The sequence below is a fragment of the Labrus bergylta genome, chromosome 17 (genome assembly GCF_963930695.1).
Source record: "Labrus bergylta chromosome 17, fLabBer1.1, whole genome shotgun sequence".
In the NCBI taxonomy this organism is placed as follows: domain Eukaryota; kingdom Metazoa; phylum Chordata; class Actinopteri; order Labriformes; family Labridae; genus Labrus; species Labrus bergylta.
Window position 1 is genome coordinate 24,753,735 of NC_089211.1, and position 15,787 is coordinate 24,769,521.

Below are 15,787 nucleotides of genomic sequence, written 5' to 3' on the forward strand. Positions count from 1 at the left end.
AATCAGAAGAGAGGAGGTTCTTAAAGAGACAGCAGCTTGAAACCAACCGTTTCAGTTAGAGGCTGTTTTAATGGACACCAGTATCAGATAATTAAGATCATGCTGCTCTTTAGGTGTCACAGACTGACAACATGAAAGGTGAACATGAGGAGAATACCTTTAACTGTCACACAGCAGTAACACCGCTGTGGAGGGAGATACATGTAGAGCCCGAGACACATTTTCCCAAGGTGACAATAAACGCCATCCTAATCCCATCCTGTCCCGTCAGCTGGACTTTTTTTGGATGTGACACTTAGTACTGTATTATTACCAACTTTGAAGCTTTATGTCCCAACCATCCTTCCGATGAGTAAGGAGGTCCTCGGGGTTCACTGCCCGGCCGTTTTTTATGGATCAAACTGTAAAAAAGAACATCTGTGATGAGTATTTTTACTGCAAAGCACAAAAGTTCAATCATGAGTGAAGTCAGTGATCCTTGTAAAGACGTGGCAGACTTTTTTATTCAGGTACATTTTTCACCCGGAGATTTCCTTTCCCTATTCACAAATTTTACAACTTTTTGTTCACATTTTTGAAAGCTCAGAGTGTTTTAAGCTTTTAGCTGCTTGACATTGTTAGTTTTTATTGAAAACGCTTACAGACAACTGAAGCGAGAGAGAGCGAGAACGAAGTCGTTATCGTCGATTATGGGAGGAATTTTTTTCTGCAGTTCAGCATCTGATATTTGAGTAAGTAAATGGACCTGAATGTCTGGGATCTTATCAGTTTAGATTTATAAAGATAGTTTTCATTTTAGAAACACTTCTGAGCATTACTTTGTGGTGGTTGGAAGTTTTCCCTGTGGGTGTAGCGTAGCAGATCAAGGAAAAAGTGTAAATCTGTCTTGTGTTCACATGAGAGTGTTTTGAACCGTCCAGAGTGGATGTTATGATGTTGAACAAACTTACTTTGTGGCTTTATGAGCTTCAAATTCTGCCGCCGGTGTTAATGTGCCCTCACTTTAGCACTAAAGGTACCGTGAAAACAAGAGGCAGATCAGTGCTGACAGTAATGGCCGCCGCACATAAACTTGAATTTAGAGCGTTGTCTTGTAGAGGGTTTATTCAAGTCCACTCTCAGAGAGTGTTCTGTCGTCCCTGTGGCTGTGAAGGCATGTCCAGCCTAATGCAAGACAACAACCCTGGACGTGTTTCCTCAGACTGCAAGTGAAAGCGGAGAGAAGAAAAGAAATCACAAGTTATAAATGATAACAGAGAACGTTGTATTCTACTTCATTTTTCTGCCCCACTTCTGTTCGCTGTACTGTGTGAAGAAAACACATCCTGGCTTTGTTAAAGGTACATGCAGGTGACTTAACTGAACAAAATCCTTCCTGGTAAGAGGTCCCCGGATGTTTGTGATCTACTCTGTCAGTCAACCCAAGGTTTCCATTTATTCAGTCACATTTAAAGGCTTTATATGTGATTTTTTGATCCAGCAGATGTCGCCCTTGAGCACCAGCATGAAACCAAAACAACTCGTGCTGCATTGTTGTGTTAGCATGCTAATGCTAGCAATCTTTATTATGCTGGTATCTTCACACTGCATGTAAATTTACCTGAAATGAGCGTGATCTAGAAACACAGTTAAGCAGTGAGTACAGTATGTTATTCTTCTTTTCTCTAGTCCCTCAATTAAACAACTTTTATACACGAGGGGAGGAGTCAGCCGGCCGTCCCGGCGATGTAAACAAACTGAAGATAGGACTCTGAAAACTGTGAAAACATCACAGACAGTGGGACTCGGGTGTTACACCCATTGTAGACAGTCATGACTCACAGAGTTATTTTCAGAGGATAGACTTGATTTATATTTAAGTGTGAAAAATCGCATTAAGCCTTTAAGGAAGATTTTGCGACATGTTCCACATAAATATATCATAAAGTCTGTCCTGTGTAAATGTGTCTCTGAGTCATGACTGTCTACAATGAGGGAGAAGCTCGAGTCCCGCTGGCTGTGTTGTTGTCAGAGCCGTGTTTACATGGACGGGACGGCCGGCTCCTCCCCTTGTGTATAAAAGCTGTTTTAGTCAAGAACTAGAGAGAAGAAGAAGAACATACTCACTAGACTCACTACTCATAGATCACGCTCATTCTGTGTCAATTTATTTGCAATGTGAAGCTACGAGCTAACTAAAGAGCGCTAACATTAGCATGCTAACACAACAAGGCAGGACACTTGGAGCTGCAGCTCGAGCAAAGGACAATTTTGTCCACCGCAAGTTTGTACTCGTATGGGGTGAAGGTAGAGCAGGAACAGACAGCTTTCAAGATCAGAGTGATCTAAGGTACACCAGGAGAGCGAACCTGAGGAAGCTGACATGTTGTTAGCGCCAATGTTTTATATTCGTTAAACTTTAAAGTCTAATTAGACTGGTGTGCGCTGGATTACTGAGATCTTGACTTTATGTGGTTTGATTTCCTGTATTTTTACATGTTGTAGTAGATAGCAGAAGGCATTTTATTTCCAGCAGCAGCGCTATCTCTAACTCCAAAAAAAAGGAGTTTTATCCCGGAAAAAGGTACATTGATCAGCTGTCTGGACAAGTCGATTGTGCTGCACAGCACAGTGCTTCTCCAAATTGACAGCAACAATGTTATCCCTTTGTGATTGCTAAGCCTTCTGATAAACCACAGGCAGACAAGGCTCAGCTGGATATTCTGTGTAATCATCGCTTCCCAGATTTTTAACCTCCCTTCAGGAAAATGGCTCCCACCGATAAACTCCTTGGAAACACTTTCAGGGAAGCTGTTTCCAGTTTTTACAGTCGGTGAATCAGTCTGTTCCTGTTACTTACAGGGGAATAGACTTTGCCTTAAAAACTCCAAAGAAAAACAAAACACTGCAGCTCTACCCCTGATCTATCACACGAGACAACTTTATTTTTGTCTGTGCTGAAACGCTGTAAGAGATGGAAATAAGCGATAGGACTCGATTATTGAAGGGCAGAGTGAAAGGAGAGGAGGGTGGAACAGAGGGGATATCTGTGCTTATAGAGTTCAGCTGAAAGGATGATACCTCGATGGAGAGATAAGAGAAAGAAGGGGGGAAAGGAGGACATTGGAAAATGGAGAGGGAGCGATGGGAGGGTGAAAACGGATACCACGTCGAAAGGAGAGGATCGCAAGCTCCTGCCGATTCAGCGATGAGGAGATAGCGGCGGAGGGAAAGTGTTTGAATGCGGAGGCAAAGTATGGATGTCTGTTCCTGTTGATGCACTGTCAAAGACTTGACTCCAGTGTTGTGTATTATGATCCCTGCCAGCTGAGAGATATCATCAAGGAGTCAGGACGAGGGAAGAAAAGGTGGAGACGGGTGGTGGGAAGGGGGAAAAGCGAGAAGCCCCGGAGTCTTTTCAGTGTCACTGAAAATTAGATAAAGAAATTGAAGCGAAACAAATGAAGTGGCCCACAGAGCGAAATCCACTTAGTATGCAAAACTTGCTCCTAATAAGCAGACACGCGGTTTCTGGATAAACATAAACAAGGCGAGTTGGGGGCGAATGACACGAATAAGGACTCGCAGCATTTTAATGGCTGAATTATCATGATTTTTTTTTTTATGCATGGAGTAATGCGTCCCTTTTGGTTCCAGGATTAAGTATGACACACACACAGCTGGGACCAGACTGAAGATGTTGCTCGGAGCATGTTCCGCTTGTCTAGCAGGGTTCATCTGAGTCTGGCCCTCAGCCAACCCCCTCGCAGCCCCCCCCCCTCCCCCCACATGCTGAGCTGCATGCCGCAATGTCACATCGCACAAACATTTCCCCAAACGCAGAGTGCACATCAGACCCGCGGCCCACGGCGTGTCACACACCATGTACACACAGCTGCCTCACGAGGATCCCACAGACGAAAACGGAATTATGAAAAATCCTCATCCGATGAAACGCTAGAGTCAGAGGAAACCCACATCCATAAACGGCCCTTTTACTACATAATAAAGAGTCTCATTATCATAGTGGTTAGCATCTTAAAGTGCTGACGTCTAGTTTTCATCAGAAGTCATTTAAAGGTCCTGCGAGGAAGTTTTTGTTTGTGTTGATTTGGCGCCCCCTGTGGACGAAGCTGCAATCTCTTTGCTGATGTCCTGTTCATGCGTAGGTTATGTTTTATGACATGAAGTCTCAGCCTGCTTTCTTTAAAGTCTTTATATGTGATTGTTCACACTTAAATGTAGAAATCAAGTCTATCTCCTGAAAATAACTCTGTGAGTCATGACTGTCTACAATGGGTGTAACACCCGAGTCCCACTGTCTGTGATGTTTTCAGAGTTTTCAGAGTCCTATCTTCACTTTGTTTACATCGCCGGGACGGCCAGCTGACTCCTCCCCTCGTGTATAAAAGTTGTTTAATTGAGGGACTAGAGAAAAGAAGAATAACATACTGTACTCACTGCTTAACTGTGTTTCTAGATCACGCTCATTTCAGGTAAATTTACATGCAGTGTGAAGATACCAGCATAATAAAGATCGCTAGCATTAGCATGCTAACACAACAATGCAGCACGAGTTGTTTTGGCTTCATGCTGGTGCTCAAGGGCGACATCTGCTGGATCAAAAAAATTGCATATAAAGCCTTTAAACAGTCTAACATTTCACTCATTGTGTAGATTTGCGTTTGAAACCTGACACCTACCCCTCGAAAGCATTTACAGGCATTAAAGGAAGAATGTGCAACTTTTCTAAGGAAATTGAGGTGTAAAATTTGACAGCACCATATTTTTTGGGTTAGGGGTTAGGGGGAGTTTTGTGCACGTGAAACACTTGAAACACCAAAAACGCCTCTGAGCCTGTATTGCATTATGTATGCTAACTGCTTACATGGATAAGAAGGTTTTAACTGACCATCAATGTGATGGCTTCCTCCTCCTTTAAAAATGGTCTAAACAGCTTAATTTTCTGTTTTTGAATTTGGGTTTTGAGTTGTTGTGTTTTTTCTTGACGCTAATTGACACACAACTTTGACACATAGTCATTTTTAGACAGACTTTTAAAGTACAACAGACAGAGACATCATTGACCTGGTTTAGCCGGGCTGAACCAGTCTGTTTTAGCTGCTTGGATCTGGAGCCACTTGTAGCTGGCAACCACCACGTTTCCCTCGGGGGCCTTTTCATAGACTCAGCCAAGGCGAAACAATGAGCCAAAGCTGGGAGAAATCACACCACCGGCCATGTGCCAGACAGACCAAAAGAAGAGACAGAGGAAGAAAAGCGAGAACGTGGGATGATCCGTTCGCATCAGCATTAGTGTATCTCTTCCAGACTCTTTTATAGCGGCTAAATTAGAGACACATTAAGGGACATGATTGAAGGGGCAGGAGGAAGCTGTGTTGTCTGTTGTCAAGACTTCATGGCGCTCCGTCAACTGCCGCTGGCGAGAGAGCCTGAAGAGAGAGAAGACTGCAGAAAGAGATGCAAACAAGGAAGGAAACAGGCATCTAGGGACAGGAGCAGAACGGCTGTTTGTATTCCTGAATGCAGAGAAAGTGACCGCATGTCATCGACTTGACCGAGGAAGCGATTGGATAATTCCTCCCAACACCGAAGTCATTCCAGGCCACTCGGAAAAAAGAGGCTAAGCTCTCTGATCCCCGCCAAATGTGAGGGGAACCTGCGAGTCGGACTGTCTCCCTGATTCCTCTCCTTTGTTTATCTCACTTTCAGCAGCAACAGCACGGCTTTCTCCCACACACAAAAAAAATCTCCGCCCTGCGATGTGTGACTGTGTTTATTTCAAGTATTTTGTGACTCTGTGGTTTTGACATGTTTTTGCATGCTAGCTTTGTACATTTTATTTCTGCTGAAGAGGAGAGGAGAGGAGCCGGGAGTTATTTTTTGTCCTCCATGCTGCAGAGGCGTGCATTTTTTTTTTTTTCAGTTTCATAGCCCAACCTATTTAAATTATGATGACCCTGTTGGAAGGCCACAAGCCGAAATGCATCAGTCAGATAAAGATGTCTTCTGTGTTGCCGGAGCTTTTTGACCTCTTCTCTTTCCCCCCAAAATGTTTAAATTAATTAAAAAAGGACTCAACCTATTGTTACGGGGCTTCACAACCCCACAGCTAAACGCTATCCTTGCGCCTGGCGCTAAGGCCAGTGAGCCCGTAACTTAATGCCTCTCCACCACCCCCCTCAGGTGTGTCACCAGTACTGACCCTGCTTCTCCTCCTACCAACCACGCCTACCGCTAAAGACCCTGACGTGAATCCTCCTAACGCATTATCATAACACTATGTTACATAATCAGAACTTACATTACCTCAAATCCTTCAAACAGTTATCATAGCTAGAGAAATCCTTCATTTCATTCCTTCATTATTTATCGTTGCCGTGGAAACACTGGATGTATACATCAAAGACAGCTGCATGAGGAAGCGTGAGCTGCTCCTCAAAGCTGCCATACTGTTGCTGTATGTGCTGCTGTGTAAATTATACTTGAATACATTAGCTCGTCTGTAAACATATTCTCTTCCTCAGGTCGGTTTCACCCGGTCGTCATGACTACGGTTAACTCAGAGTTTTTTTTCATCGGGGAGGGCAGGTATCAGAGAGAATCACTCCCATGATTCCTCCGCCGGCCTCAACGTCATCATTTGTTGTTGTTGTTATGATTGAGAGCCCCCTGGTGGTGGAATTTAAACACTGTGCCTTTAAACCTCATATTAAAACGTTTTTACTTTTTAAGATTTCAAATATATTCTTGAAGAGTAGAGTAAAGACATTCTCATTTTCATTCTCTCTTTTTGTGTGATTGTCGTCTGGCTCTAATACTGTCATTGTGTCTGCAGATATTTCAACAGTTCCGACATTACGTCTTGATTTCATTCTACTGTGACATGAAGTGATACGAGAAAGCATTTGTTTTCCTCGAACAAAGAGAATACGTTTCCCACCCGGTGTCCCAACAAACACTCTTTTTTTTGGAGTGACTCTGCAGAGCGGTGTGTCTGTCTCTCTCTCTGCGCTCTGTGAGGCAAAACCTCGCAGCAGGAACAGTACACTGTTGTTTATTTATCGCTGTTTCTTCTGTTTTCTCCCGTCATTAATAAAGATGAGGAGGTTTGATTGTAAAAAAAAAAAAAAAAGACTTGGAGTCTGCATTAGGAGACAACATGCCTAAACCCATTCCCCGGTCTGCGCGCTGCTTCAGGCTATTGTCACAATCCAGTAATGAAATCCTCATCAGAAGCACTTCTGAAGTTTTAAAGGTTGCATCAAAGACGGAGATGAAGGTGTGAGGGGAGTTATTTTTGAGGCAGTTGTGTACAACATTATTTCATTCCTAAATTGTAGCACTCTTCACTGAGAACCCTCTTTATCCACGTGTTTATCCGATCACTCCGAGACCAGAAGCATGCACGGAAACAGAAACTATAAGCTCAATGATGCAACCGTGAAGTCAGCAGGAAACAATGCTGCCGAGCTGATGAAGAGGGGGTTCAACAATCAGTGACGCACGCAAGATGAGAGACTGCATCACAGAAAATATGATATATAGATTAGATCACAACAAGACATTTTAATATTTAATGGTTATTATTTCTACAATGTCAAATCCTAACAGTTTGTACAGCTGCAAACAAAATGTACAAAATAAAGCCACATTTTACTACGACTCTTAGAATGAACGATTTAGGCCCCGTGTCCACCTGGCATTTTTTTTTCCAAGCAGAAAAGCGCTGCACGTCCTTCCTGTCTCTATGACAACAGTCTGTTGACAATGGCCACCGTATGACCGACACTGCTATGCCAAGGACCCCAAAATAGCCCTTCCGTCTGTCTTTAAAATTGCTTCTTCTGTTCTGTACATTATAGAGCCCGATCAATTTATCAGCCAGCTGATAATATCCACCGATATTAGCATGTCAAGTGTCTATCGTCTCGGCTAACTTTATTGCAGATATACACAGATATTACTCGACTTATTCACCAGTTAAATAGCCTTTAATTTCATTGTATTCAACTAGCAGTTCTCTGTCACCAGCAGAGGGCGCTATATGGATTACAACAAGCCAGTTATTTTCCAGTGGAGTCTACGTTATTTATCTTTTCCACAAGTGTTTGATAACTCCATTTGAGGGATCAACAAAATAAAAGTGTCTATCTCTACAAATCGAAGATAGATCTAAGAAAAATATTGGCCGATATATCGGTGTCCCCAATATCGATATCTGTATCGGCCCAGAAGTCACATATCAGTCGGGCGCTGGTACATTATAGTGGCAAATGTTCATAAAGCGTCTAACATTTTATTTGTAAACAGTCTTGTGTCATTTCTTTTAAGATTTATTTTTGGGCTTTTTGTTCCTTTAATGTAGAGGACAGTGGATAGAGCCAGAAATCAGGGAGAGAGAGAGTGGGGAATGACACAGGAGACACAGGTGGGATTTGAGCCTGGGCCGCCCGCTTGGAAAGCCGCAGCCTCCATACATGGGGCGCGCACACTAACCACTGCGCCACCAGCGCCCCTTTTTTTTGTCATATCTGACTTCAACAACAATCAACAGTACAACAGACTTTGATATGCAATAACATCTCACAGACATATTGCAAAATGTAATTTTCACAAAAGTCAGCTATCAACAACAACTTGATGTATCTTAGTTTTTACTTGATTTAAATCTACAATTAAGTAATTATACTGACGTTTAATGTAAAGTAAATCTAGGTTGTACTTTACACTGATGTCAAATTAAGCTAACAAGTGGTTCTTACAGCGCATCTCCCGTCAGCTGTTCAGAAATCAGTGTAAAGCTCGGCCTCTCGTGGCTCATTGCTTAATTACGCAGCCCCGCGCTCGCAGCCGAGGCGTCTCTCTGCAGGCTTTAACCATCCTGTCGAACTGCAGACAGCAGCAGCTTAGACACGGGCCGGATTAAATGAAAACTAATAATACAAAATGAAAGGTTATCGAAGGGAGCCTAATGAAGTAATGTAAAACAGAAATGTTCTCTGAAGACACAGTAATCCTCTGCAATGACTGACTGATATTATGAACAGTACAAACACACACACACACACACACACACACACACACACACACACACACACGCACATGCTCAAGCCTCTCCTTCGTTCCAACGCTGCAAATTAGAGACTTAATCACAAGCCTGATTAAGAGAGGCTGAGGCAGATTTAACTACAGGAAAATAAAAACACGAGATGATACTCCAAGCGAGGGGGGCAAAACTGTCAACACATCACGACGAGTACGCAGAGTGTGTGAAGTTCGGCTCTTTGTGTTCAACGCAGCCGAGTTTTAAACAACGAGAAAGAAGTACTCAGCGGACAAAGAACCGCGAACAGATTGAAACGTTTTTGACTCTTTTCAGGATTTGTCACAAACATCACGCCATTGAAAACATCCAAATAATACAGACGCCGCAGCAGAAATCAATTTTTACAGCACATGGATCTCTGTAGAAAGCTACGGAAGCCCTGAGTGGACATGCATCCATACATATGTTTTTTACTGTTTTCCTGTGATATAATGAGTAATTACAATACATTTTTTATCCCTATCCACTGAACTGAACTGAACTGAATAGAGACGATGCACTTTAACAGTTTGAATACAAAACATGAAACATGATGTGCTGCACAAAGACTTTAGAGCTTTTAGGTAAATTCTACCTCTTGTCTCTAACTCTTGTAGTTTGGCCTTTGGGTAAAAAGCGGATAAAATATAAAACATTCGAAAACATAAAACCATATAACACTATATGAGGATACTATACCATACATTTAACAGTACGATAGGATATGATAGAATACGAAAAAGATACAATACAACACTCAGACACCCTCCCTGCAAGAGAGAGGGAGGGTGTCGGCAGAGGCAGGTCGTTCATACCATCTGCAGTCAGATGGTATGACCTGACTCTAATAATGTTCACAATCACAATCAGTAATTCTACTGTCTTTATACAAGTGAAAGTGTTTATAGTATATGCCTAGTATTATTTTATCTCTATTGTAATTTTTTGCTTTATTTAATTAATGTAAATATGTTTTATTTTTTTTACTTTTTGTTATTTTTACTAATTATACTTCTGCTTTTGAGCTGTTATAACAAAGAAATTTACCTCAATGGGGGATCAATAAAGTTTATCTTTATCTTTACAATACAACGATATATAACATGATACAACCATACGACATGATACAACAAAACACAATATGATAGGATACAACACAACACAAAATACTGGTATGATTTATTTTTGTGCGTTTTGTGCCTTTATTGGAGAGATAGGAAAGTGGATAGAGTTGGAAATCAGGGAGAGAGAGAGTGGGGAATGGCATGCAGGGGAATGGCATGCAGGAAAGGAGCCACAGGTCGGATTTGAACCTGCTGATCAGTTGTGATTGTTTCAGGGAGTAACAGAAAGACGGAGAAGTTCCAGTTTCAGTTAAAAACAAAAGAGTGCATGGCGATGGTGTATGTGTGCGCGTGGACCAATTATTTACCGACTTAAGCTGCTGCAGTTTTTAATCAGCCTCGCTGTTACCAACAGCAACCCCAGGAAACCAAGCATAATTTGTTTCTTACATTTATTTTTATTTTTAACGGGTCTGATTCGGTGCATTTCTTCCTCAAAACTTTGCTGACGAGAAGTGAGGATAAAATTCTGCAAGTTTGACTCCGTCTTCTGATTAAAAAGTGGAACTGAACTGGCTTCAGTTTGCGATGAACGGAGGGGGAAGTCTGGCCACTAGTTAGAGCGGTTAGAAGTTGAATTCGGCTGCTACTCCCTGTAGCATCGGGGGCGCCGCCATGAAACATTATTTAGTTTTTTACAGAGAACTGAACCTCCACAAAGACTCTGTTTTACAGGACCTCTGGGTTATGAAGCAAGACCGAGACTCAATCAAACGTTGACAGTAATGGATGCTACATGACAGCAGTCCACATTTTATAACCCTCTTACAGACATTCAGAAGTTAGGAGTGATAAACAAAGTAAAGTTATTTGCTGTAATAATGTAATGCTCTGTGTGCCTCGTTAAGCTGTTTGTGTTCATGCTCCTGTATCCTCTCTCAGACTCACTGCTGTTTATCTTTTGCCGTTTAATCCGCACTACCTACACTCCTAATTGTACCCATTGGCTCCAGTAATACTAGTTTAAATTGAAGGGGTGGCTGTTTGTCTTTGTCCTTATCCATTACACCCCTCTGTGCATGTTTTAATTGCATGCTGCGGGGGAGCGACGAGTTTGAAGACTCGACAACCAACAAATGTGTGGTTAATAACTCTGTGTTTATATTTTTAATAAATCCATTTTAAGTTCACCGGCTGAATTCAGGCGCCCGCCATGCCAGACTGATGGGCATATATTATTAGTTGAAAGCAGCAATTTCCCAACATTTCCCACCAATAAAGCCACCTATCATACATTAATGGTCCGAGCCTGTCATCTTTTGTCGGGCAAAACGCCGGGGCTTTTAAAAAAAAAAATCCCATCAGTCGTCTCGGAAAGCGTCGGGGGCTCACCGCCTCGCTCGTTATGAGAGACAATACAGAGATGATAATGAGCGGATGACCTGGGTGACATCAAGTTAAAGTCCAGGAAAAAAAAAAAAAAAAGATACGATGTTATTGTCATAGAAATTGCGTCCGTGTTCACATGCATCACTTAATTGCATTGTTTGGCTTCTCTTTTCATTCTTAAATTACAGCCTCTTGAAACGTTTCAAAGAGATGAGTCCTCTCTCTCTCTCTCCCTCTCTCTCGCCCTCTCTCGCTCTCTGTAAAAAGGGAACGGGCTGATGTGTTCCTCCTCTCCGTTAATGCCTCCACTGCAGAGCATTTAGTGTCACTTGTGTGGAAATGGATTATGTTCCACACACTCTGAAAGAGGCCCCCTCTTTGTGCATTTTTTTAAGAACAACCTACATGTTGCATCGCTCGCCCATCTTTCGTCAAAACTGAAGTTTATACAAAGGCCGTAATTATAGATATCAGTATTTACATTTGGGCGGACAGCCGTATGATTTTTGGATAAAAGTATAAGAGAGATTGCAGTAACTAACAGCGTCCTCTTGTCACTTGCGACTTGTTGTCTCTAGTAACAAAAAGATTATTTTTAAAGGCAAGGCTTTTTGATTTAGCGGCTGAATCTTCGTTTCAACCCTCACTTATACGTCATGAGCGTTGGATAGTGACTGAAAGAATGAGATGGTGGATACAAGCAGCAGAAAATGCTCCTTGTTTACTTAAACGCACAGTTTGTAAAAATCAGCCACCAGGGGGCTCTCAATCAAAACAATAACAAAAGATGATGAGGCTGGCGGGGAGTCATGGGAGTGATTCTCCGCCGCTCTCTGCTACTCCCTCCCTCCCTCCCCCGGTGAAAACGAACTCCATGTTGACCGTAGTCCATGTTTACAGACGAGCCAGCACATACAGGGACATCCAGTGTTTCCACGGCAACGATGCACATTTTTGTGTGTGTCATGGCGGCTGCTGGGATAACACACGTCCCGTTACAACTATGAAATAACAGATTTCTCTGACTTTGATAACTTTTGGAAATATTTGAGGTGATGTAAGTAGGCAACAAAAAAGATGTATAACATAGGTTAAGCCAATTTTTTATAAATTTAGATATTTGAATGTAAAAGTTGTCAAACATTTTTACATATTGTACCTTTCATAAATCAGAAAAAACATTATTCCTAGCTAACATTGTTTTTTGATGAGAAGTGTTTGATTACTAATGAAAATGGCCCAAATTCCCTCCAGATGTTTGTCGCAGAAGTTGTGAAATGATCCGGTTTCTACATTTGTATAACTTTAAAGGTGGAACCAAGCGGGATAACGTTTACCAGCACTGAATATCCTGACCTCAGCTTGACATCAGAGGAAAATGGCTTCCGCTGCAATATATTAAATTCCCCGCTGAGTGGATGAATCCTGTTGGAATATCTCAGGGATATTTACATCACTGGCCACAGGCCGATGTGATGAGATCATGATGACATTTAAAAACTGCAACATGTCATATCATGTCTCTCCCCCTATACTATACCGTTTCTATTTTCTGAACAGAATCTCCCTGAAATTAATTTGACTTGACCGGCCCGCTCTCTTTTTTCCTTCTTCTTTTTCTCCTCCTCCGCCTCCTGGCAAACCTGGCAGATCTGTTTACTGCTGATAATCTTATCAGATTCAAATTTCACTCATCACGCTGCCCCCCACACAAATCTCCATCTCTTTGATTAATCACCTCTCTGATGTAATGAAAGCTAATCCCACAAATCTCCCATCTTGTCCTGCAGGGCTGAAGATCCGCGAGGTGATGATCAACGTCTCCCGTCAGCAGGTGGAGGACTTTCACGGCCCTGAGGACTACTGGTGCCTGTGTGTCGCCTGGAGCCACCTGGGAACCTCCAAGAGCCGCAAGGCGACCGTGCGGATCGCCTGTAAGCACCTCAATGTCACTTTGATATAGCTCACTGACCTTATTGTACCTGAAAAGGTTATTCCTCTTCAAAGCATGGCTTTTAAAGGCAGCATCATTTTTCTTCATGTATGTGTGAGTGAGGGAGAGAAGGTCAGACATGAAACAAATATCTTTCATGCTCTTTCATGCTGTCGTGGTTGTTCTTTAATGCAGCCTTGTTTACTTTCAGACCTGAGGAAGAACTTTGAGCAGGACCCCCAAGGCACCGAGGTTCCTCTGAACGGCATGATTGTGTTGCACTGCCGTCCCCCAGAGGGAGTGCCAGTGGCTGAGGTGAGGGGCTGCTTGCACTTCACACAAACTAATATTTTAACCTGTGTTGCCTGCAAAAGACAGTCGTATGTCTGGTCTTGATTAGGGTTGTTTCTATTGCTACAATTTCCCTGTTGATTAAAGGATCAAAGCCTCTGCAGGTAAACATCGTCTTATGGGTTTGCTAATTGGGGCCCGCCTTCAATCCTCCTTGCAGGTTGACGTCCACATGCCTGTGTTGAATGTAGTCACACATTCCTCTGGTCGAGTGGTTGCCAGTTTACCTGACACAGCTCACATACAATTTAACCTCCATTTTCTTAAACAAAATACTGCCAAAGACGCGCTGCACCTACGAGATGCCATCCTCCCACTGTGCTGGTTTACATCTGGGCAATAGAGCTGCACCCCCATCTAGTGGCACGCAGCTGCATTACAGCTTAAACACTACACTGGACCAGCACTGTGGGCCTTTTATGCTCAAGAAAAATACAATGCTGTTTGATTGATTTTATTTTTTTATTGCACGTCACAACCTCTTGGTCGAGGGAAATAAAGCCAATGTGTGAAAGTGTCAAAACTTGCAGTTCTTCAAGCGGCCACTCGAGGCTGGCTCCAAAAGTGAGTGAATTCCCATCAAGCCCCATCTTAAAAATGCAACAATGTTTAAAATGTTTATTGCCTTGTCCACATAAACAGTTTGTCTAAAAAGCTCATCCTTAAAATTATAGGTGGGGATTTTATTTTTATATAAAACACATCAAGAGGCGTTGTGAAGCACAACAATGGTGGTTGACGCATATTGGAGATGCCCAAATTTCTGATATTTTTCAACCAATCAGATTTACTTAATGATAACTTGTGCAGTTTGCAGCCTCCATCAAATGTTTCGTAGCTCAGACGATGCAAAACATCTGATGGAAGTAATAAACTGAACAAAACAAACATGATTAAAGAAGCACTTGACAAACTGTTTTGACAAAAAACAGCCGTGCAACCCAACTGTGGGTACCGACACACCAGTTGAGAGTCAGTGGTCTAGAAAAAGGCACATAGGGGGAGCTGAGTTGGGCCTCATGCTCCTACCACTGCGCCCCTGTTTAAGCCAAAAATGTGCAATAGAGACCAAAACTGTCTTATCGACTAGGCTTTTCAACATGTTCATATCTGCTGAAATAACGGGAAGAGAAATTAAAACAATGTGGAAGTGGCCAAAAACTGCAGTTCCTCAAGTGGCCATTTGAGCCTGGCTCCAAAAGTGAGTCACTCCCCATTAGTCCTAATAATAAACTTTACAATATTATACGGTAGTACTGAGGCTTAATATTACCATAGCAACAGCTGTTAGCTCGATGTTACAGCAGCTAATTTAGACTTTGAATCTGTCCTTCTTGTATCAACAGGCTGTCAAACATGTCTTTGCTGCAGGTTTCTTGGAGAGTGTAAAAGTAGTTTTTGTATTATTTATATGTAAAGGCTTATTAGCAGGTATTTGTGTCTGTGCTTATCATGCCTGGCTTGTTAGCTCATGTTCCTGTTTTTCTCAAAATGATTGGTTTGCAGCAGCCGGTCTGTTTGGAGTCCTGAGTGTTGTTCGCTCTCCCCAACGGAGGAAACACCGGAGCTTAGTCATAAGAGCCAGTTGTTGTAGAATTTCTCGGTACATGTTGTTCAGGAGAGAAAAAATGTTCATATTAAGAATAATAAAGGATAAAGGGCGTAGCTGCTGTTGCTGAGCAAAACATGCCATTTGTTTAGTTTCTCCCCGTTAGAGCGAGCATCTCTAAACCAGGGAGGTAATATCCATCCATGTGCATCGCACTGTGCTCTGTTTGCTGGTAAAAGGCTGCACAGCTATGACTTATTTAGATGTCATGTATTCATTTCACTCTCACTATCATTCCCCCTTCCCCTCCTCTGAGTGTTTGTGTGTGTGTGTGGGTGTGTGTGTGTGGGTGTGGGTGTGTCTGTGTGTGTGTGTGTGTGTGTGTGTGTGTGTGTGTGTGTGTGTGTTGAGAG

The 15,787-nt window shown here is 42.4% G+C and overlaps 1 protein-coding gene across 2 annotated transcripts in view; it reads left to right on the forward strand.

The window, feature by feature from the left end:
• unc5da (unc-5 netrin receptor Da) overlaps positions 1-15,787 on the forward strand; it is a 236,018-nt gene that overhangs the window by 142,988 nt on the left and 77,243 nt on the right. For both annotated transcript variants that reach the window (XM_065965749.1, XM_065965748.1), the window contains exons 3-4: positions 13,332-13,475; positions 13,686-13,789. In XM_065965749.1, the coding sequence (XP_065821821.1) occupies positions 13,332-13,475; positions 13,686-13,789 (248 nt within the window). The remainder of the gene's footprint in view (positions 1-13,331; positions 13,476-13,685; positions 13,790-15,787) is intronic.